This window comes from Rhamphochromis longiceps, linkage group LG9, assembly GCF_057381845.1.
Source record: "Rhamphochromis longiceps isolate RC_006_pf linkage group LG9, R_longiceps_female_GT1.1, whole genome shotgun sequence".
NCBI classification, from domain to species: Eukaryota; Metazoa; Chordata; class Actinopteri; order Cichliformes; family Cichlidae; genus Rhamphochromis; species Rhamphochromis longiceps.
Genome location: NC_140565.1, coordinates 22,209,497 through 22,232,951, shown reverse-complemented (window position 1 = coordinate 22,232,951; position 23,455 = coordinate 22,209,497). Strand labels below are relative to the sequence as shown.

At 42.8% G+C, this 23,455-nt stretch overlaps 2 protein-coding genes across 2 annotated transcripts in view; both read left to right on the top strand.

The window, feature by feature from the left end:
* Positions 1 to 953: 953 nt before the first annotated feature.
* Positions 954 to 3,092, top strand: otud1 (OTU deubiquitinase 1). The gene has a single exon (XM_085418875.1). The coding sequence runs from the start codon at positions 1,188 to 1,190 to the stop codon at positions 2,547 to 2,549; it is 1,362 nt and encodes a 453-aa protein (XP_085275001.1). The 5' UTR covers positions 954 to 1,187; the 3' UTR covers positions 2,550 to 3,092.
* Positions 3,093 to 5,316: 2,224 nt separating this feature from the next.
* The window catches only part of kiaa1217 (KIAA1217 ortholog), a 142,092-nt gene continuing 123,953 nt past the window's right edge, over positions 5,317 to 23,455 (top strand). Inside the window, exon 1 of the mRNA XM_085418864.1 lies at positions 5,317 to 5,645. Within this exon, the coding sequence (XP_085274990.1) occupies positions 5,576 to 5,645 (70 nt within the window). The 5' untranslated portion in view covers positions 5,317 to 5,575. The remainder of the gene's footprint in view (positions 5,646 to 23,455) is intronic.

The window sequence follows — 23,455 nt, the reverse complement described above, 5'->3', positions numbered from 1 at the left end:
TGTTTAGAGGGGAAACGAATGTAAAACGCTTTGTTTAAAGAATAGACACGATAATTAGCTGAGCGGTAGCTCTGCTGCTTTACTGTTGTGTCACTCGACTCATTTGACTGTGACGCATCAAATCCTTCACATTTGTCCACGAGCATCGCGGCTTCAGTCAGGACGCCCGTGGAGAGCTGTGTGAACTTACAGACAGCCACAACTGTACAGGAAACTGGTGGTTTTTTTCTTTCAAAATAAGATTGTTGTGGTTCAAATATCAGAATCAGAATACTTTAGGGTTCACAAAATGATGAGGTTCAACCATAATCTGGTAAATTGTTCCCATATCCGGGATTTATGGCGGACTGTGTTTTTCCTTTGTTCCAGTTCATTCGCAATAAATCAATAAATAAAAATCCTAGGCCTAATTACACTAAAACTGAGCTTTACGAACATCTGCTTTAATTAACACTTTGCTATTCTAAAGCGAGTAATTGGATGCGCTGTTTTTATTTAGATTACCTTGTCATTTGAAGTGCTCATTTCATTTCAAGTCATCATGTTAGTAAAGAGGAAGAAAGTGTATTTGATGATTATGTGGCTATTTGAATGAAAGCAACACCACAATGGACTTTTTGAAAGTAAATTAAAACCCAGTAAACGTGGTATTCTTAGTGAACTAGTTATGAGACTTCTTAAAACATAAAAATAAAAACGTTCACTATTTTGTAAGGATTTTTTGCACTTTAAAGTTAAAGCATCTTTTCCTGTTTATCAGCATGAAAACATTTTTTAAAAGTTTGACTTTTTTAAAGAAACTTTTGCTGATTGATCTAAGGCAGTAAAGCATGATCGCTCATAACGAAGGCGCACGTGTGCGTAAACCATGAATTTTATTTTGAAATAATTCAACTGAAAAGTGTTTTTTGGCTTTATTTCGTCGGACTTGATTCTGTCGAAGAGGACTGGGTCCTGTTACAGTTTGGAGTCTAAAATTAGGGAGGCACCCCAACTGCAAATGACGCAAGAGGACTAAACTGGACAGTCTAGTCGTCTCTGTGTGTCAATGACAGCGGGACTCCGAGCCATGGAAACCTTCCCTACAACTTTGCTGTTGTTGATGACACGGAGAGTATTTTTAGCTATTGTTGTCAACTTTCCGTAACAGCCCAGCCGCGCCGTTCAGTATAAAGGACTCTTTCAAAATGCAGTTGTACAACAGTGTGCTGACACACTACCCGAGGTCGTCTCGCAAAGTTACAATAACTTTGTCGACCGCTTCTGCGCGTTTGAACGGGGCAAGTTCCTCTGAGGCTGACAGGCCGGGATTTACTCAACCAGACGCAACTTCAGCGACCAACGGTGATCCGGTGAGCGAGTCTGTGTCTTCCGCAAACATGCCTGCCTTGTCGTGTTACGAAGCTTCAACCATGAGGCCAATTTACTTCACCTCGACTGCTGAAATTTTAATCCGGAGACCTGATGGAGTGGAGAGGTCTGTGCCTGTGCATGTTATGAGGGAGTCCAAAGTCAAACCACCTTCCCCAGACTCTCATAGCGGTGAAACTTTACTCTGTAATGACTGCGACCCTGATGTGATAGTGGACTTGATAGATCAATTGAGCAATGGGACAGATGAGCTTTTCCCAGACTGCCCAGAACTGACTGGAAATCAGCTTACCAACAGCAACAACACCAGTGGACCCAGAATAGAAGAATACAAGAGAACGGTGGAAACGTCAGGTGGGGATGATGGAATTTCACTAACTATTACCCCCTTCAGAAGCAAGACGTGGGCCTCATTGAAAGACAAGGAGCTGGTTCCCCCCAAGGCAGTACAGCCTAAGGGTCTCATAAAAGAAGATTTTAGCTTAATGAGCACGACCAAAGCTGCTCCAGCATCAGAAGAGAGACGGGCTTTTGAGCTCAGTGTTCTGCAGGAGTCCCCTCCACAGAGAGTCCAGGAGAGAGGGGAGATCAACGACAAAGTCGCCCGATACCTGGCTGAAGTGGAAAAGCAAAATAAGTACCTCCAGGAGAGGCACAAATACAGGTATCAAATCATTCCAGATGGCAACTGTCTGTACAGGGCTGTGTCTAAAGCCACATATGGGGACCAGTCGAGACATGCAGAGCTGAGGGAGCGGACGGTGCACCACATCGCTGACCACCTTGACGAGTTCAACCCTATCATTGAAGAGGATGTGGGGGAATTCCTGATCAATGCAGCGCAGGACGGCACTTGGGCCGGTTACCCCGAGCTTCTCGCCATGAGCCAGATGCTGAATGTCAACATCCACCTCACAACAGGGGGCAGCTTGGAGAGTCCCACTGTCTCCACCATGGTGCACTTTCTTGGAGAGGAGGATCCTTCCAAACCAGCTATCTGGCTGAGTTGGCTGAGCAACGGTCACTATGACGTTCTCTTGGACAGGTGTCTGCCCAACCCAGAGTATGAGGACTGGTGCCGAAACTCGCAGATGCAAAAGAAACGGGACGAGGAACTGGCAAAGTCGATGGCAGCCTCATTATCCAAAATGTACATTGAGCAGAATGGGTCCGTGTAAACGAAATACAGCGCATTACAGAGGAATAGAGATGAATGGTTCTGCTTTGTTTCTACGTGCTTTAAATTATTGTTTTTTAAGGATTTTTTAAGGAGCAAAAAGACGTGCAGTGCACATACTTTGGTTCATGTCTATGCCAGCGTTTTGAAATTAACGCTAGTTGTCTCCGAAAGAGTTTGACAGTGTGTGAGTCTGTTCTTGATAGTTTGGGTGATGTTGACATGAGTGAAATTCTCTAATGCTGTTCAGATGTGGCTGAGTGCTTTTGGAGTGTACTATTTTTATTTGCCCTCTCTCAGCTGACCAGTTATTTTTTTTTTTTTGTCGTGCTTCTCATGCTTTGGCAACTGCCCAATATTTTCAGACAAAGAGAAATCTGGTTTGCATTTTCCATGTGTTTAGCTACTCATTTGCACAAAATTCCTCTAAGAGTAGTTCACAGTGCTTGGTTTGTGTCTGCGAGAATGATTCAACGGTTCATTTTCCATTATTCCAGTACTTTTTCGACATTTGACAAAGAATTTCAAAATAAAGTTAAGACAAAAACACACTAACTTGCAGTGGCTTCATTTTTAATTTACATGCTCGTTGTCCCGCTATTTGTTTATCGCCTACATTTTCATACATTTGTTATTCAGCTTTAGCGATATCCACTGTTTCATCTTAGGTGTAAGGCAGTCCATAACCACCACATCACCACCACAGTTCATGCTGCAGTCATCCTCCACTCACCAGTGTCCTAAAGTGAAAAGTGATGTTGGGAATTTATTACATGATGTAGTGACCCTGCAGCCTCTCATTCAGGTCAGGCTGCCGAACTCGGTGTATTAAGGGACCACGGCTTCAATACACAGAGTACAAGGGAATGTGCTCTGTGTACTGAGCTATGTTAAAGCTTAAATAAAGGGTGCACAGTCACGGTATAGGCCAAAATGTCATTTCTTCTGTAATTGTTTTCTTTTTTAAAAACTGTAGATTCTGCTTGATTTCCTAAAAACTATATAAAAGGAAAGCAAACCACCCAAATACAGCTTGCAAATACTATAAGCTAATCTCAACATATGGATATATTCATATTGTAATAATACTTTCCTTTTTGGCATTTCACATTAATGTCTGCTGTTCTAAATACACTTGCCGGTCACTTCATTAGCTACATCTGTTCAGATGCTCACAGATACAAATATCTATTTATCAACACCTGAGTGCATTTAGGCATCTAGACATGATCAAAAACCTGCTGAAGTTCAAACTGAGCGTCAGAATGGGTAGAAGTGTCTATGAACGTGGCATTGCTGTTGGTGCCAGACTGGCTGGTCTCGGTATTTCAGACTTGCTTATCTAATGGGATGGGATCGCTGGGGTTTACAGAGAATGCTCTGAAAGAGAAAAAAGTCGAGTGAGTTTAAGTCCTCCAGCCAAAATACCAGAGGTTGGAGGAGAAAGGCCAAGGAAGGAAATACACCAGTCACATCAAGGGGTGTCGAACTCCAGGCCTCGAGGGCCGGTGTCCTGCAGGTTTTAGATCTCACCCTGAATCAACACACCTGAATCAAACGATTAGTTCATTACCAGGCCTCTGGAGAACTTTAAGACATGTTGAGGAGGTAATTTAGCCATTTGAATCAGCTGCGATGGATGAAGGACACATCTAAAACCTGCAGGACACCGGCCCTCGAGGCCTGGAGTTCAACACCTGTCATTACAACCGAGTAAGAAGAGCATCGCTAAATGTGCAAAACCTTGAACCTCGAAGCGGTTGGGCTACAGCAAACAGAAGACCACACTGGGTGTTGCTCCTTTAAGTTAAGAACAGCCAAAAGTTACACGGGCTCACCAAAATGAGACACAGCAGAAAACTGGAAAAACGCTGCAATGAACGAATGCTATGAATCTCATTTTCTTTTGCTTCTGCCGTTTGGTGTAAACAACATTAAAGCATGGATCCATCCTGCCTTCTATCAACACTTCTGGCTGGTTGTGTAAGGGCGAGGGAGATGTCTTCTTTGCACACTTTGGGCTCATAAGTACAAACTGAGTGTCATTTAATTGCTGCAGGCTGCCTGAGTATTGTTCCTGACCATGTCCATCCCTTTATGATCACAGTGTCCTGTTTCGTGAACATGACAAAGACATATAGAGAAACTTATTCAGCTGTTTTTTAAAGCCATATGTGTAATTTATGAAAAACTCATGTACTGATAAATATTGCGCCTTCCTTCCGTTAGGTGGCACTGTATGCTCCCAGATGCTCAGACAAGGTATCAATAAAGGTATTTGTATTCTTTTAAAAACAGATTACAGCGTTGGATTATCGGATACAATACGCAGAGTTAAAGTGACTGCGCAGTGGTCTTCAAAAATGTGAAATGGCATGTTTTGGTATCACGGGATGCGATGACTGGGAGAAATGGTGGTTTATAAAGTTTTACATTTATAATTTCTAAGACCACCCAAGTTAGATTTTGAACATTGATTAAGAGCTTCCTGACTCTGGCAGCTGGAAAATGTTCAAAATGTCCGAAAATATGATATGTGGTATGAAAATCCAACATTATTGTGTTTTTACAGCCCCCGATTTAAACTTTATTATGGATTCTTTACAGTGATGACGTAACGCTGCAGTCACCGTCATTTGTGTGTGTGGGGAAAAGTTTTATGATTTTTAATACGGGGGGAGGGATAGTGCCTCTCCTGTTCCTGCGAGTCTACTACGTTCACAAGGCTTCTTAGAGCAGAGGGGCAGGTGAGAGTTGGACCGAGCTGGCTGCTTCACCGCAGTACTGGCACACAGTCAGCTCAGAGACGCACAGGGGGCAGAGGGAAAGTCATCCACGGACGCCCGTCTCCGGTGTGTAGTGTCGAAGGATTCCCACGCGCAACACGGACGGCGACGCGGTCACCTCGACGCGGTAAAGCCTCCCCACCCCACCAGCCCCCTGCTCGGAAGTTGGCTGTTACTTTTAAAACAGCACAGAGAAGAGCGGTGAAGTCCTGGAGCTCTGACCTGAGAGCCTGTAACAGACATGTCGGGACACCGGGTGCAATTCGCGGACCTTCTTCCGAGTGATCATAAAGGAAGTCCCAAATCTCACAGTAAGAAAACAAATATACACATATATATATCTGTTGACCTTGATTTTAACAGATGCCAAGTCTAAATTATGAAAACTTTGCAGAAAATCTAAAGATGCCGTGTTTAAAGTTTTTACTCACACAGTTTTTACTCGCTGTTGCTTAACTTTAGTTACCCAAATAGATCCGTTACATTGCTGCTTTCCTAGTATCCTGTATCTGTGCCCTACTGTAGTCAAAACAGTTAAGCTGCCCTCTCTGCGCTGTCTTGCATTGTATTACACTCCTCTTCATGATGCAGTTATCAGCAGAAAACAGTCAATCCTCGATGATTACATGTATTTTTATTTAAATATGAAATGTTACATGCTGCCTTCTTTCTTGCTTTCTTGCTCATTGATATCTATGTTAATGTCATACTGCACATGTTATATATGAGTGACAGTGTGTGGCCTTTGTGTTGACCCCCTGCTTTGCCCCACTCCTCGGTGTGATCCCATTCAGTCTCCACTCAGGACACTTTTCTGAAGTGGCAGTTGCCCTTTACGTGCTGCAGCTAACTTTTTCTCCTCAGGCCTCCTCTCATTGAGTGTCATGCTGTGTCTTAAGTAAGGTGACACTCAGGTTTGGGCACATTTATTGACCACTACAACTCACAGTATTAAAAGCACAACGCTATTGGCTGTAGAACAGAGCCGGATTTGGGGACTTGGATTTAGTGCTCTTTATTGCTCTGCTGGTTTAAAGGAGTGCTTCTGATTGCATGTGAGGTGTGACAGAGTCAGCGGTGCTCGCCTATGCTGCTGTATGCTGCAGTGTATGCACTCCAGCATGAGACACAGCTCATCTCCATGGTGACAGGTTGAGTGACAGAGCACGTGAAAAAGGATGCAATGGAAAATTGCCAGTTTGCTGCAAACCCCTCCAGAAGGGTGGCATCTATAACACACTGTGGTTCCACAACGGCACATGTGCACGGCTTGGGATTTATATCTTCGATGGCAGCTGTACTAACACCATGATGTGTGTGTTTGTGTCACATTCAGTAGTGTGCGTGTGAACAGCAGAAGTGCTGATGTTGTGTGCAGGTTAGGCTCAGCTTGTATGCAGGGCATGCTGGGTTTGATGGTGGAAGGACACAAAAGCAGCTTCAGCAGCAAACTACACATTCTGACTCAGCCCATCCATGTTTTTTGTGGGTTTTTCCCCACGTTGCTTGCTTGGAACCAGATGATAGTGGGGTCAAGTTTCAGGCTCTTCTCTTTTTATGATGTGCAGACACACAGCATCCACATTCCACAATAACATAAGCAACTTGACGAGTTTATTGCGAGCAATCATCTCTCATTCAAATATTGTATTAGCAGCATCAAATTAAAAAGAAAAAAAAGTACCTGCATAGCAGCAGAACAGCAAGTCATTCATCACTCTGTTCATTTTCACAGCTATAACAGCTAATGATCTTGGCATCATATAGAGAGAACATTACAGCAGATGCGAATATGTCAACTCACATTACTGGTACTGAGGAAGCATTGTTGCTTTTGCCGCTGTGCAATTTGCATGAGTCAAAGAAGAAATCAGCAATATGTTTTTGTCGACATTGTCAAAAATACACTGTTGTTGCTGCGGCGTTTCTGCCCTGGATTTGTCTTTCCGAAAACAGGCAGCATTGTGGCGTCTTTCTTCCTCGGTTATTTTATATTCATAATGTTTGCTTTGCTATCCAAGCAGACTTTTCAGTTTATAAAACTGTATACGATTGCAAGTTATTACTTCACTTTTTAGAATTATTGAGAATCTGTGCATGATAGCATCCGTTTTATCATACCTATTATCCACAGAGATAAATGGCCTGTATTTATATAGCGCTTTACTAGTCCCTAAGGACCCCAAAGCGCTTTACATATCCAGTCATCCACCCATTCACACACACACATTCACACACTGGTGATGGCAAGCTACATTGTAGCCACAGCCACCCTGGGGCGCACTGACAGAGGCGAGGCTGCCGGACACTGGCGCCACCGGGCCCTCTGACCACCACCAGTAGGCAACGGGTGAAGTGTCTTGCCCAAGGACACAACGACCGAGACTGTCCAAGCCGGGGCTCGAACCGGCAACCTTCCGATTACAAGGCGAACTCCCAACTCTTGAGCCACGATCGCCCGCAGAGCTATGTGCAGACAATGTAAAGTATTTAATTTATTTGAAAACGCTAAACACATCCACCCCAGTGGTCAATTTTGGGGGAAATTCAGGTTATTGAGCTGTGCTAGTGTGTATCAACAGCAGCAGACATGTTTTCAGATGGATGTGGTCTTGAAGACAAGGTCAAGCTCTTAGTTAGTCCATAGGCTAATGTTACTAATGAACACATGGCCCACTAATTTTGTAGTTCTGTGCCACTGCCAGTGCCATCTTTTTGGTACTATCTTTAGCCATTATTATTACTGATGATGATGTTTGAAATTTAAATACACGGAACATTTTTCTCTATATTATCCACCGAAAAATGACATTGCATTGTTGAAAAGAAGTAAAACCTTAAATCTATTTCTAGACACTTAATAGAATCTCTACGAATTTCAATGATCAAAAAGTCTTTTAGATTTTACATTGAAATATTACCACGATTTATCTTTTGTCTTTCAGAAATTTCACAATGTATATGATCAATACATGCTTTTGATTCAAAGACTTATCTGTGTGTTGAGAAGGATTAACTGTGACTAAGATGGTGATATGTCTTTCAGTGAGCTATTATACCCTGGACAGCTGCACTCGGGACCATGATGTGCATCATCTCATGTTTCCAACAATATTTGCAGATTATGTCAACAGTCTTGGGTGGTGAAAAGAAGATATCTTGTACGGAGTTCCCATCAAAGTTCTTATACAAAGAGAACTGTTTCACTATTCATCTCAGTCTTTAACTACGTCTTAGGTGGTCTATACCAACATGTTATGTTAACCAGTGCTGTTATCCTGTAAGGCTTCCATGGCATAACAAACTATGACCTCCATATTCCTCTTCATGCCCATTACTGATCATCACTGATCTCACTTTGACAAAGCTTATAGTTAGGCCTGTTCTCCTGTTTCCGTTTGCTATCTTCTTTTTCCCATCACCACCAACTGGTTGGGGCAAATAGCTGCCCCTCCTTGAACCTGGTTTTGCTGGAGTTTTCTTCCTGCTGAAAGGGAGTTTTTCTGTCCCACTGTTGCCAAGTGCTTGCTCGTAATAGATCGCCTGCTCATTGGGTTTTTTACTCTAATATATTAGCATCTTTAATCCACAATGCAAAGGGCCTTGGGGTGACTTTATTATGAATTGGTACTTGTTATGTGCAGCAGTGAATGCAGTGTCACGTTTGCTGTAGTGTGAATGTGTAAAAAGCTGCTTTAAATTAAAAGAGCAGGAAGACAGCTCAAGATGTATAACCAGTGCGTCACATTTGCATGTTCAAATGCAATACCGTATCTGATCTTGATTTAATTACTTTACTAAGTTCTGAGCAGATGGCAAAATTTGCTTCATATAATGTGAAAAGTTGTTGTTCTCACATAGGAGAAACACAATTTAATAACAACAACACTGTAAAAGAAGAGGGTCAAAGCAAATGAACCAAGAAATATTCAGTCATAATTAAAAGGGACCATGCCGTGTTGTTTAATCCATTAGCCCATTAACTTTTTGTCAGGATGTCCATGGCGGCATGTTATCATACTTTTGGTCTCTGTGTGATTGCCTTGGGAAATTGGCAAATGATGTGTTGGTGCAATAATCCCAAAATATGCTTCTTTACCAGCTCAGGAATGCAGGCAGTGTCTGTGCCAGTGTCAGGCTTTTGAAACCAGTGGGAGATGCACTCTCTGCAGCTTAAAACACGCTGTGGAAACAAATCAAATGAATGTAAAGGTGAGGATGATGCATAGCTTTAATTTCCTCACACAGACTTTCTATCAATAGTTCACTTACTACTATATTAACATAATCTTTGAGTGAATGGCTGTCTAGTAAGGTGTGAAATGCCATATGTAGCGGGCTGATCAAATTTGATAGTCACTTGAACGGACTCTTCTGGAAATGACCAAGCTCCTGAGATGCTTAACAGCTGTTTTCACAGCAGATTGAAAGCATGTCCCTTAGGGGCTCTTAAGTTTCTTAAGAGAGTAAAACAAAGATTTAAGGGTATGCGGTGGCTTTATCTGCCAGACAACAATATATTGGTGCTTTTCCGCCTTTAACTGGGGATGCTGCATTCTGACAAAAGGCAGTAATCTTGAGTTTTTACCCACTGTGTTTATTTTTCCACTGAAAATACTGATACCTCTTTGTATCTAAGCTTATGAGCTCCATCAGTGTTAGACATTGTGACAGTTATTACTACCACAAAATTACTGAAATTTTATATTTTTAAAGCAAGTTTAATTCATTGATATTAATATGTAGTGCAGTCATGTTCAGTTAAGGTTTAATTCTGAACTCTGTTATCTCATCTGTGGACTTAAATACGAGGACACAGGAGTGTGGCGTTATCTGTGACCTTGCAGTGCTTTTGCTGGGAGCATCTCTTATCCAAATAATTACAAACTTGACACTAGGATTAGATCTTGAGCAACACATGTGCCAAGTTTTGAATAGGATTGACTGGTGATCAAGATTGGCAAAGAGCAGACAGACTAACATATACAACAGGTACAGCAGGTTGTCCACTGCTGTTATAGATTTGGTGGTTTGATCTCTGACCTCACCATGAGCTCAAGTGTCCTTTGACAAGATGCTGATCAAGTCCCTCCCAATACCAGGCAAGGTCCTCATGTGACAGCTCTGCAAGCATTGTGTGTTTGTGTGTGTGAAAATGAGTGAATGAGAAACACATTTTAAGCACTTAAAGTTAAAGGACACGAGTACAGACCATTTACATGCAGAGATTCCTTTATTTAACAGTGAGATTACATGTAATGTACGTGGAGTGCTCAGTAAATCTTTTCAAATATACTTGTGTGTATTTGATCTTACATTTCATCCATTTTCTGCTGACATTTTCACATTGCTCACTTTGTTCAACTTCAATGTTTTTAAGGAAAACTCAAAGCACTCTCTACATCAGGGGTGTCAAACTCAAATACACAGTGGGCCAAAATTCAAAACTGGAACAAAGTCGCGGGCTAACGTTAATATTTATTGAAAAAAAAAAAAATCTTCCTCCAGATATAAGAATGAATCTTTTCTTATGGACTCAAATAAGTTTTGCTGGAAAACTGAATATGGAACAAGCAAAGCTTAATACTAAACAATATATATATTAGCTGTATAATACCAGTAGGCCAGCTCTAATAGTAATTTGGTATGGCTTCGCGGGCCAAATGTAATTAGGCTGCGGGCCAAATTTGGCCCGCGGGCCAGAGTTTGACACCTATGCGCTACATGTAAATATTGAAAAGGGGGAAAAAACAGACGCGTTGCATTCTGCTTCCTGACTTGTGATATTTTTTTTTTGTTCCATCATCAAGTATTTGTGAGAAGGGCGAGTTAACATAAAGGTCATTTTTGAGAAATGAAGTCAAAGGCAAATATTGTTTTGAAAAGCCCCCACACACACCCCTCGCCGAAAAAAAGGAAATACCACAAGAGGAGTGCGACTTATTGTACAGTAGATTGTGGCTAGAATTACTTTTGGTTGAGTCATCACTGCTGTCTCACAGAATGGCTTTGGATCATTAAACAGTGCGTGCCTAATGAATTATCCATCCTCTTCTGGCTTCTCTGTCTATCCAGCAGCAGGACGCTGATTTGCTGCAAAGAGGAACCAGATGTTTTCTCTCTTTTTTTTTTTTTTTAAATTCTGTGTTTTGTTTTGTTTTTGTTTTTTTTAATGGTTCCTTCTCATGAGTTCCTTCCTAAAGAGGATGTAATGAAGTATCTACATTTTTCTCTCAGAAGCAGTAGAACTTTGGAAGTGCACGCAAAATTTGACAACGTCAGACGAGACGAATGGCAGGATAATGAAGTATACCTGTGTTCCACGGCAACAGCTGCACACAGGCCGCTAAGCACGATGCAGTTAAAGCTCCTCATTGGCTGCTGCAGCTTAGAGCTCGCAGACTTCTCAACATTGTTGTTCCCGTCACTGAGTTTTCGTCGCTTGTGGAACGAGTTGAGGAGTAAACAAACACGTCTATCATGTTTATAGTCATCTTAAGTCTGGGAGGATATAAGGCTTGATAGCACACAGGCAGGAAAGTACACTGTTAAAATGATGACTCCCGAACGCGCCATAGCTCCCTGCACAGCTGTCATTCATCCACCCCGAGCAGTGGTTTTTGAAATATCTGTACTTCTTTATTGCTGATTAGAGACAATCTGGTTGCCTTTCTGTGCAGTTGGAACACAGGGTGTAATAACATTCTTTGCATGTTCTCCCCCAAGCAGTAATGATGCATGATATCAGGCCTTATGACATTTTTTTTAGCGAAGGGAACAAAAAATTGACTCAGACACAGATGAGTGAGAAGTCAAATAGCCTCTCCTTTGATGTTGCAGCGAGGTCATGTTCAAAGGAAAATATCAAATAGGTAAGTTGGGGAGAAAATGAGGCAGTGTTTATGTGAGTGAGGCTGTGTGGTGATGCTTAATATTAAGTGTGTGTCTTTGTGTATATGAGTGTGCAGGGTTACCTGATAATTAGGCTTTTTTTGTGGGGGCTTATCATCAAACTCCACGCTGATGATATGAAGTCACCAACTGGGATTTTAATGACTTTCCAAATCAATCAAAAGTTCTGGGTCACTGCCACAGAGGTCAGCCTAGACACACACGCGCACACACACACACACACACACACCCCTGTGTGAGTCTTTATTGTCTTAATTGGAAAACTACAGAGCCTTTTTTTAAAACTGATTTTTCATGTTGTGAGAATAGGACACATTCTGGGCGGGAGGTCTGTTCACTTTTTTTTGCAACTAACTTTTATATCTGCTCATTAGATGTGAAGTTAAAATCCACAGCTAGTTAGCTTAAGTGATCAAAGACTGGAAAATTAGTGATTCACCAATTGCAATTTTCTTATCTGATTCCAATTTCCAATTTTTCTCTAAGGCTACGTTCACACTGCAGGTCTTAATGCTCAATTCCGATTTTTTTGTCTGCCTGTTCACACTACAAATAAAATGCGACAGCAAACGCGCTCTAGTGTGAACGCTCAAAGCGGCCCACATGCGCAAAAGAAGACGTCATACACAACGCGCTCTGTTTAGACCCAGACCAAACAGTATTGTTTGACTGATGGCCCTTAATATAAAGACTTTGGACTTTACGTTTCCCAATTTTTGCTTGAAGTTAGTTATTTACATAATAATGTAAATAACCTAATAATTATCCTTATTGCTGTTTTAGAGGAGCGGTGCTTCAAAGGATAGTTGCAGATTTCTGTCAGAATCTGCAGATTATACAGTACAAATAACATGTTCACGTTGTCTTCCCAACAGTTTGACTAACATCTACACTGGAAGGCCAGGAAGCATTCACGATGTCTTCTCCGGCGCTGATAATTGGCGTCTTTTTTGTGTCAGTGACATAAAAGATGGATTTAATGCGACGTGACCATTCAAACAGCAGTCGCTTTCTGAAACATCGGATATGTATTGGATTCAGTACCACATTCGAAAGTGACCCAGATCGGATTTGAAAATATCGGATTTGTGCCTTTCACACTGTCATACCATGATCGGATATGGGTCGCATAGGGTCAAAAAAATCGGATTTGATGCGCTTTCGCCTGCAGTGTGAACGTAGCCTAAGTGTGACCTGCCTATCCGGATTTTTATCGCTTATCTTTCTAAGAAATAGAATAGAATAGAAAAGCCCTTTATTGTCATCGTACATATACAATGAAATTGTGGGTGCTCCACACCAACTGTGCCAGAATAAAATAGAAATAGTAGACAGCAGGAATAAATAGCAAACAGGAGAAATATATGCAATCAAGAGACACATTAGAAAACAAAGTTGTGCAAAGAAAAAACTGAATAAAGTCTGTGTGTGAGTGGCTGAGTGATGGGGGTTACTCAGACCGTGGCTCGGATTATTGGGGATGTGGGGGGATAGTGTTTATTGACAGTCCGAATGGCCCAGGGGAAGAAGCTGTTTGTGAGTAAGTACTGTAACTGACGTGCGAACAAAACCCGACTTCTCTTCAGTTTTTTTTTTCATAATAAAATAAATTGTTACATTTTTTTCCCCCCAGACTGCAGTAAATTACAGGATCTGCTGTCAGTTAAAATTATGAAAATAAAGTAATGTTCTACTATAAGGAGGCACAAATAACTGAAAAAGCAGTTTCTTTACACCCACGTTGAAATATGACATGACATATTTTACCTTACCAAACAACAGCAAGTGCATCAGATTTATACAATAAAACAAATGTCAAGTACTTACATAATTTTCCATATTCATAACTTCACCCGACAGCAAGACATTGACCAGTTTTCTCTTTTTCACTCATCTCTTTAATTTTCCTCATAATTACTCTGATTCTTTGCTCATACCGAGGCTGCTGGCTTGTGGCTGGATCTGAGCTCTGGATAGCTTTGGCTTTCGTCACTTTGCCTTTGTTGCCTTCTTTAAAATGTCCATGTTCAGCTGGGTGAAGGTCATTTCAGCGTCTGATTAGGTTTGTTTTTAAGAACGTTTCCCCTGTGGTTTATTTTGGTGAGCTTTGTGTCTTCCTCACTCACAATGAAGACACACTAGCGTCCAATCACCAGTCGGGGCCAAGACCGCTAAAAAATCTCTCGATTTGTGTCCCTGGCCAGTCAGTCTGTGCTTGAACAAATTCTTTAAGTTTTTGTTGCCTTGGTTTTGGTTCAAGTTCAATTGAGTCTTCTTCTTCATGTTTTTTCCAGACACTAATATTTTGTGGTAAGTATGCGTTGCGTTGACACACAATCTGTGCAAACTAGGATGCAAAAGACACATTTCATCAGGACCTATAAGGTAAACACATTTTCTCACTTACACAGTCTCTCTGACAAGCCCCTCCTGGTTATATGTAATTTATGCTCACTTCGATAAAAACAAGCCATCTGACACCACTCATTTGAAATTCCAAACATTTTGCTTCAGTATCTAATTTGATAACTGAGCTTGTGGATGGGAAAATAATCCACTCCCAGTCAATAACCACAAGCCACTCCTGTCAGTGTGATAAATGGGAGGTTTAGCACGAGGCTACAAGTGGGGGTTTGTAAGTGGATGGGACGCCGCTGATTGGGTGCGGTCGTAGCAAAGGGCTGTGGGAGGAAAACATCCATCCAGAAAGTGCTGAGAAGTTTGGTGATGACCCTATAGCACATTATAGGAGTTTCCAGCTGGTTGCTGGAAGACTGAAGGGAGAATAGGGAGTGACAGACTAAGCAGTGCCCTGTTGCTTTATCAAAAAACATTATCAGTAATACTATTTCTCATGAGAGAAGGCAAATAATTATAGGCATTCTATGCGCAGTAAATTCTTTGCCTTCTTTTCACTTGCTGTGAATTTTCAGGTCAAGTTGGGCTAATCCACTTTGCTCCCTGGATAGTCTATGAAATACCAGCATGCCAATAAGTGTGATGCTGGCATCAGCAAATGGCTGCTGATCCTTTGATTCATACTTTAATCTGAAGACAAAAGATTATTTTTTTTAAATTAGAGCCCTTTCTATTATATTAAACCACCTACTGCATTTAAATCCAGCCATTCTCTATTTGAAAGATGAATAGGGCTCTTACAGAAACGCAATTCTCTCTCATTTCTTTTGTATAAATGCTCCCAATTAGAAAGGGAAAACAAATTTGAAATCACTCTGCGGAGTTCATTCTTTGTTATGATTGATGACTGATGATGATTTTGCCTCAGCCCCGGCACCTTTCGCCTTAGCTTATCAGAGCGCGTACAGCTGCTTTAGTGGCCGGAAAACTGTGATATTTAACGAGACTCTCTGTTATGCACTGTATGTGACACTGAATGCCATGATGATGCGGACTTGGCTGTCAGGAGCCACTGCAAAGGCCAGCAGTTGTGTAAGAGATTTAATGGCTGTGGCTGGGAGCCTAAAGAGAGGGCAGCAATCATCAGACCTTTTGGCAAGGTTAGCTCGGTCCTTTATTCTCTGCTTCTCTCTTTCAATCGCTCTGTTAGTCATCCTTTTTTTTTTTTTTTTTTTCTAAATGACATCAGAAACAGCAGTATGCGACATTACGTGATGGCAGAGCTTCAGTTCATCCTTTGTCATTTTTTTTTTTTTTTTTTTTTTAATAAATAGGACAGGGGGAATGAATGAGAGAGAGAGGGGGAGAGAAAGAAAGAAAACCAAAGGGGAGAAGAGACGGTGAGAAGGGGGGGGAAGAGAGAGAGAGAAAAAAAAAAAAAACTCCTGGGTCACCTGTATGGAGAAAAAAAAAAAAAAACAAACAAACAAAAACAAACAGAGGAGACAGCAAACAACAAAGAGCAACATAATAATAGAGAAAACAAAGCACCATCACAATAAACTAGCTAGTCATAGATATCAGTATTTACTAAGTAATAAACGATATTGTGCAGCACGCAAGATAGACAGCGCACAGTGTGCTTTGAGGCAGCAGCCAAGAAAGCTTTAGTCCGCGTCTGTGAATACCCATGTGTGCATACCTGTGTGGATCAGCATGCTTGCATTCCAAAGGTTTCTCCATGTAATGATCTGCTAGGGAGTGTGGGGGGGCCACAGCCCCGTCCTCCAGGGTGTGAAGCGGGTATGGAGGAGATCAAAACTCCAGACATCCAGAGGCCCCCAGAACACAAGAGACCATGGAAGACCAACAGAGGGGCAGCCGCGCCACTGTCCCAGTAAGAGCTGAGGAGAGTCCCAGATGAGGGCTCGCCCAGCAGCCGCGGAGCAGAAGTCAGGGGGAGTTGCAGTGACGCGCCCGTGAGCTCCGCCGGCCCCCAGCTGCGCCTGAGTGACCGAGCCCTAGGCCGAGAGGCCGGGGGCACCCCACCTCCAAAGGGGCCCGAGCGAGCCCCAGGCCCCAGGCCCCGACAAGCGGCCGCCAAGGAGTGAGCCGGTGTGCACCCGGACGCCCACCCCCAGACACAAAGAACCACCAACACACCGACACCTGAGGGAGTCCGCCACCGGCAGGGGAAGTGGTGGTGGGTGGAGATAGGCCTCCAAACCTTGGAGGGCCTGAGGTGTCCCCAGAGAGGTGGCGTCTGATACCCAACCTGACATATAGACACAGACATACAGGCACACACAGACACAAACATCCATTCCCACCCTCATGCTCTCATATGCACTCACTCCACACTCAACCAACGTGGAGACAGACATAAAGAGACGCTGTACACACAATCACACTCCCCAAGCGTACTCTACAAACCGGGTCTAGGTACCCTTGCCCCTGGAGGGGGGAATTGCACCCAGACCCAGGTGGTGTTACCCTTTTCCCTGCGGTGGGGAGAGGCAGACCACCCCGACTCCGCAGCAGCAGGGAGGCCCCACACCCCAGACCGCAGTCGGACGGCCAACTCCTCCTACTAGCCCTCCCGCTCCAGCAGGCCGCAGAGAATGGGGGTGGGAGAAGACTCCAAACCTCCCTCCACCCGCTCATTGTAGTGTTGATGCATATGTGTTCTAAGGTGCAATTAAAACCCAGGAGGGCATGGAGCTACCTGCCAAGGAGCAGCAGGTAAGCGCATAGTCCCTCCTGCTAGCCCTCAATGTCTACGTGTATTTAAAATTGAGAGGTGGGCAACGACGTCAGGGGTGAGGTATACACCCTGATGGTGATTTGGACTCCGTGATTGTGCCCACCCCCAAGATCCTATATGTATGTGTAATGAGAGTGTGAATAATGTGAATGTCTAAGTTGTGGGATAAAATTGAGGCAGAGGCAGCCAGAAGGGGACAGGGGGGGGGTAGCCTCCTCTGCACCCTGGTGACATACCCCCACTCCAAGGCCCTGCATGTGTGGGTGGTTGTGGAGGAGCGGGAAGAGGGAGGCAGCTGGAGATGGGGAGGGAAGGAAGGGAGGGGCAGGTAACCCCTCCCTGGGGCCAGCTCCCCCGCTGACCCCAGTAGGCACTCCCACCCTCCGCGACCCGCCAGGGAAGGGGGGCCCAGGCCCATCAGACCGGGGCCCAGTGCAGTAGCGCCCCCCGGCTCCACAGAGCCCTGGACAGTCCACCCAACCCCACCACAGAGAAAACTGCACCCACCCCACCAACCACACATCTTCCAGACTACATAAGACGGTAAACGCCCAGGCTGAGATCTTCCTCCACCTCTCCTGTATCTCCCCCTCCTGCAGAGAGTTCCTGAGAGAAGAAAGCTCCTGCAAGATGTGACCATCCCCCCCACCAGTTGAAGAGCCCCCCAGGCGGCTCGATGCACCGGCGGCACCCTGCTCCAGGGCCGGGCCCCCATGCACCCACCCGCCCACAACCCCGGCAACACACCAACCAGGACCCGAGCCCCCGAGGCCCGGCCCGGGCCCCAGCCCAGAGATGGAGCGCCCCCAAAACCTCACGCCCCTCCCGGACCCACCCAGGGGCAGCCAGTCTGTTAGTCATCCTAAAGTAATACTCTGGTGCTTCCAAACTCTAGTCCTTATGTTGCCAGTAACTTTTTAACAGAAATCACAAATGTAAGCTTGATGATATCTTTGATGCACCAGTGTAAGGAAGGATGAATTAAAGCTTTCATTTTACCTGTTTTCTTCTGTTAGATCTGCCACTTAATGAAAATGTTAAGTACTGGAAATGGTCTTTTATATATATATATCTTGTTTTTAATACTTGGATAAAAATGCTTTACAGCCAGTGACTGTTGGAAGTGTAGAGTCCATGGATATCAGGAAATGTTGAGCTTCCAGGTGCTGCTTGTTTGATTTTGTATTTGATAAATAAAATTCATGCTCTGTTGGGTTGAGACTGATTTGGACATTGAAGAATGTCTAATTTCTTTGCCTTGAGAAATGCTTATGCATCTCCTTTGACATTGCAGTGTGCCATTACATACACAATTCATCCTGCTACATCCCACTCATCAATCACATTATCAATAAACACTAGCGGCCCTGATCCGATGGGAGCCATACATGCCAATGACGTAATCCAAAGAACTCCTGTCCAAATAACTTTTTTAAGGCCTGCGTAGGTTCTGTTACATGATTTCTAACAAAGTCTACTTTGGCCTTTGGTTCTTGAGTGCAGCCGGTGCTTTTTGCATTCACAAAGGCGTCTCTTGACTGTAGACCTTGACCATGATACGTCTAACTCCTTGAGAGTATTCTTGAATTGTTTAGAAGTTTTGAAGTTGTTTTTCTTAATCATGGAAATAATTCTGTCATCCTGCACGTTAGTCAACTCATGTGGTCTTTCCGGCCTTTTGGTGTTGCTGAGCTGTTGTTGTTGTTGCTGTTGCAGTGCATTCCTTATTTAAAGAATATACCGGATTACTGATTTTGCCATGTCTAAAGGTTTTGCTAGCTTGTTTATTTTGGTTTTCCCATGTAATGGCAATTATGATTTCCGATGAACAGCTATCAAATGCATATCCAGCACTCTGGAACCTACTCCAGAGCTTTTATCTGCTTAATTTCTCATAAAACGATAAGGGAACAGGCCTCAACTGACGTTGAAACTGGTTGTCAGTCAGTGAGCCTGTAAAAATGGGGAACTATGAATAATAATGGTTGTAATTCCTAAATATTTAATGCAATACTTTTGTGAAAACCTTTGAATTAAAGCTAAAAGTTTGCACTTCTTGATTTTTTTTTTTTGATGAAATGAGAAAATCCACCGTGGTGTAAAAAAGGCAAAACTACAGAAATTATGTAACTGTCCAGATTTTTATGGAATTAATTATGTCTGAAACAAGGTATTGTAATTCCTCTCACTTTAAAGTTGACTACAGTGACTTTAAGCTAACCTTTCCTGGCTTCCTGACTTTTCTTCACAGAGCTCTTTTGAATACCACTTGACGGAGATGACCATATTTAAGACATCCCCCCACTTGACATTAAGCTGAACCATAAATCACAGACGTTTGCATGTGTGTGTGTGTGTGCTGTAATTTATTCAATTAATTTATAAGTATTTCAGACTTAGTTTTTTTTGGATTCATGCCTCACCCGAGCCAAATAAAACAGACATTGTTACTGTTTTTTGTCCCCAGTATCAACAACAGACGCTGCTGGTTGAGTCATTTTGGTATGATGCAATTAGAGTAAGCCCAGCTGCACATTTTGGATGACCAAGATCAAATGTATACTCATTAACTGTTGTAAACTGTAACTGCGACGTGCACTATTATGGTTAAGAGTCCATTTCTCTAACAATTGACACTTTCAGCCAGTCCATGATGAATAAATGCCTTAATGCCTCCAGAATCTAATTTTACTGGTTGTTTTTTCTTTCTTGTGCGTCTTTTTTTATACCTTTGTGTTTTTTCTACTGCCCACACATTTTTTTTTTTACAGTGAAATTACTGTTAGAGCAAATGTAACTGTAAAAAATAAATTACTTCAGTTAAATAAACTGATGCCTTGTCTTTGCCTTGAAGATGGTATAATCAGCATTTTCATTATGATAGATAAGTTGTTTCCCATCTTTTTTTTAAAATGAAAACACAGCATACTGTGATTAGCATTCAAATAAAAAGAAAAGTCACCAAGCGTTACCTCAGATGTTCACATCATTACTACCACTGCTATAGTTATCATCTGTATGGGGGTAGCTATAAGAAGTAGCACTTGAAGAAGTGACCTTGACACAGCTTCAAAGCGAGAGTATAAATGTTACTGGAAAGTAAAGCTGATTAGTGACTCATGTGCATGTGACTAAACCATTGTTGACTGAGCCAAGAATGTACTCCCAGCTGCTAGTTAACATTATTAACCCACAGCTGCTAGTTATCATGGCCGCCTACTTTTTCTGCCATCAAAAAGCTTTTTCACAGTGGGGAGTGACTGAGGTGAGGAAGAGTTAGCTCAAACTTTCCACTGACCTTCATAACCTCAAAGTCTCTCTGGCCCAGATTTACCCGAGTCCCTGCGCCTTCCTCAGAACTTGACACTGAATGGCGCTCAGGACTTTTAATATCATGGCGTTTGTGGGTGCTCCTGACTGATAGAGGTTTGGGGTTAGTCTTTGATGTTCTTTGTGCTTCTTAATGAGGATCAGACTCAGGGTTTTTTTGGCCAAAGTCCTCCCTCCTCCCTTTTCCACTTGGAGCAGTGGGGCAGCAGAGATTGAAGAACTAGTTCCACCTCAAGAGAGGAGCATTTCTTCCCCCTCCTTTCCCCCTCTATACATTTTATCCTTCCTCTCTCTCCCACTCTTTCTTTAATCAGCCTCTCTGGCACCCAGAGCGTCTCTGCGTCTCTGAGTGAGTTCATCATTTCATTAAGGAGGCCTTGGCCCAGATGAATCAGGGCTCTGAAGTTCTTTCATCAGCGCGTTGGGGAAGCGGGAGAAACGGTTAGGGAGACCAAGTGCGACAAAGCGCAGGAAACACACCAAAGGGGGGTCCAGCTCAGTCTGGACTGGGCCCGAAGGCTGAAACGTGTGTGTACACAAGCCTGTGACAAGGCAAAGGGTCAGGGCAGATGTCAGATGAGGGTTGGGCCCTGACTAACCTCTGATCTAAGTTCTAAGGACAAAGGCCAACCAAAAACACGTGTGGGCTGGTGCTCTAGTTATGTTCCCTTTCCTCATGAAAAGACACGTTTGATGAATTAACTTTAGAAAATAAAGACCCACTGAAGTGTAGAGCTTAAGCACAGCACAGTCTTGAAGCTTGTGAGTGAGTCTTGTCGGTCAGTGGTTGCAAAACATTTCACTTCTAAATGACACTGACAGAAACCCTGTGTTTTTTTTTTTTCCCCCCCAAAGCTTCTCAAGACTGAGCAGATAAATATGTTGTTGCGTGAGAATAGATTTGTCCTTCAGTACATTTTGACTTAATGCACTGTTTCCCTTTAGCTTGGGCTGCCAACATTTGCTGCTAGCTATTTTGTATGCAATTTATTACAATTAGCCTGAAGCAAATGCTATTTCTAGCCCAGGAACTGGACTGTTAATTCAGATTATTGCCATAGAGGAAAACCATAAAGCTTGGGGGCCATTATTCCTGCAGAATTTCAGGCATGACATATTGAAGAGGAGCAGAGCTACTGAATATGTTTCTTTATGTCTTGAGAGAAAACCCTTAAAACTCAGCCTCATATCTTGCATGAGTGGCCCCTGCACCCCTGTTACTTGTCCATTCAGTCATGCAACTTTACCTCCATCCCATCACTCATAGCGCCATTAACTGCGATTTAATTTAACACCACCCACCTATCTCACACCTCATATTTAGACCCCAATGTGCCACCCTTCGTGTCTTCATTCCTTTTGTGTCCCTCCTCATCAGATGCTTATCTCTGTCCCGCGTTTATCCAGGCGGAGCCCATGCTGTTGGTTCAGCAGATCTCTGCTGCTGACTGAAGCCTTGTGTGTTTGTGTGGCAGTGCACGTGTGTGTATGTAGGTCTGCCCACTCGCATCTATGCATACCGCTGGAGGACTTCCTGTGGTGTTGTGACATGGATGCTGGTGTTTGCTGTCACTGCAGTTCATGTGTCGCTTTGCCCCCACTGTTGCTCCCTTACTGCAGAGACTTTGGGAACTACACACACGCACACACACAGACACATACATTTAGGAAAAAACATACTTATTATGTAGGTTTTTTGTCTTAGATTTCTGGCTCTCGAAAACTCTTAATGTTTATGTGTAATATAAATGTGTAACTGATACTAGCTTGTTCTGCACGTGGCTATTAGGTCAGTTGATACCTTTTTGATGCTACTGTTAATACTCCCTGTAGCCAGAACAGTGAGGATGGCTACTTTTGAAAGCTTATCAACCCAAGCTTAGCATATTTGAGGGTGTTTGGGTGTTGTGCATCTAAGGTCAAAAGCAGTTCTGCACAGTTCCTGCTAAGTTCAAACTTAGGCTAACTATATATAGGAGACATTGTTCATTGCTATGCTAACAATTGGGTACAGAGTATCCTGTACCTAAAACAACTAGACTCCACTGTAATGAAGGGTCGTAAATCTTATACAAAAAAATTCAGTGGCTACCCTATGAAATACTTTTTTTCCTTTCTTGTTTTTCCCGATTCAACAATCAAGAATGGGTTTGATTGATATCCTAACTGACAAAGATGGATCTACTGCTCATTTAGTGCTCAAAACTGGAGGTAACTTTGTCCTGAGTTCAGAACAACAACAATTATTACCATATTACCATGAGCATGCCAGTTCAGTGGCTGTCATGATAAATCAAGAAAATATGCTGCACTTCTTCTTGTAAAAAAAACAACCTTATTTGTCAGCCTTTCCTCTGGCTTCTGGTTTTTATGGCCAACTACATTTTGAAATACATGCACTGCATTTATCTGCATTTTCATTAAATATAGAAAAGCAAATCCACACTCTGAACATTCTCCTTTGTCAGCCACGAATGGAAAGCACAGCACTAACAAACATCACTGGATGACACAGAAAACTTTCAGAATCAGAATCAGAATCAGAATACTTTATTGATCCCTGGGGGAAATTATTTTTTGTTACAGTGCTCCATTTTAAACCAACATTAAGACAAGACAGACAATACGCTAACTAAGAATAGTACAATATATACATACATACATACATACATACATACATACATACATACATACATACATACATACATAAGTCACTTATAAATAAATAGTTGGAAAAGAAACATGTGTAGACATTGT

What these genes read in the sequence shown, in the direction of transcription:
- otud1 (XM_085418875.1), top strand. Translation starts at nt 1,188, where the DNA reads ATGCAGTTGTACAACAGTGTGCTGACACACTACCCGAGGTCGTCTCGC.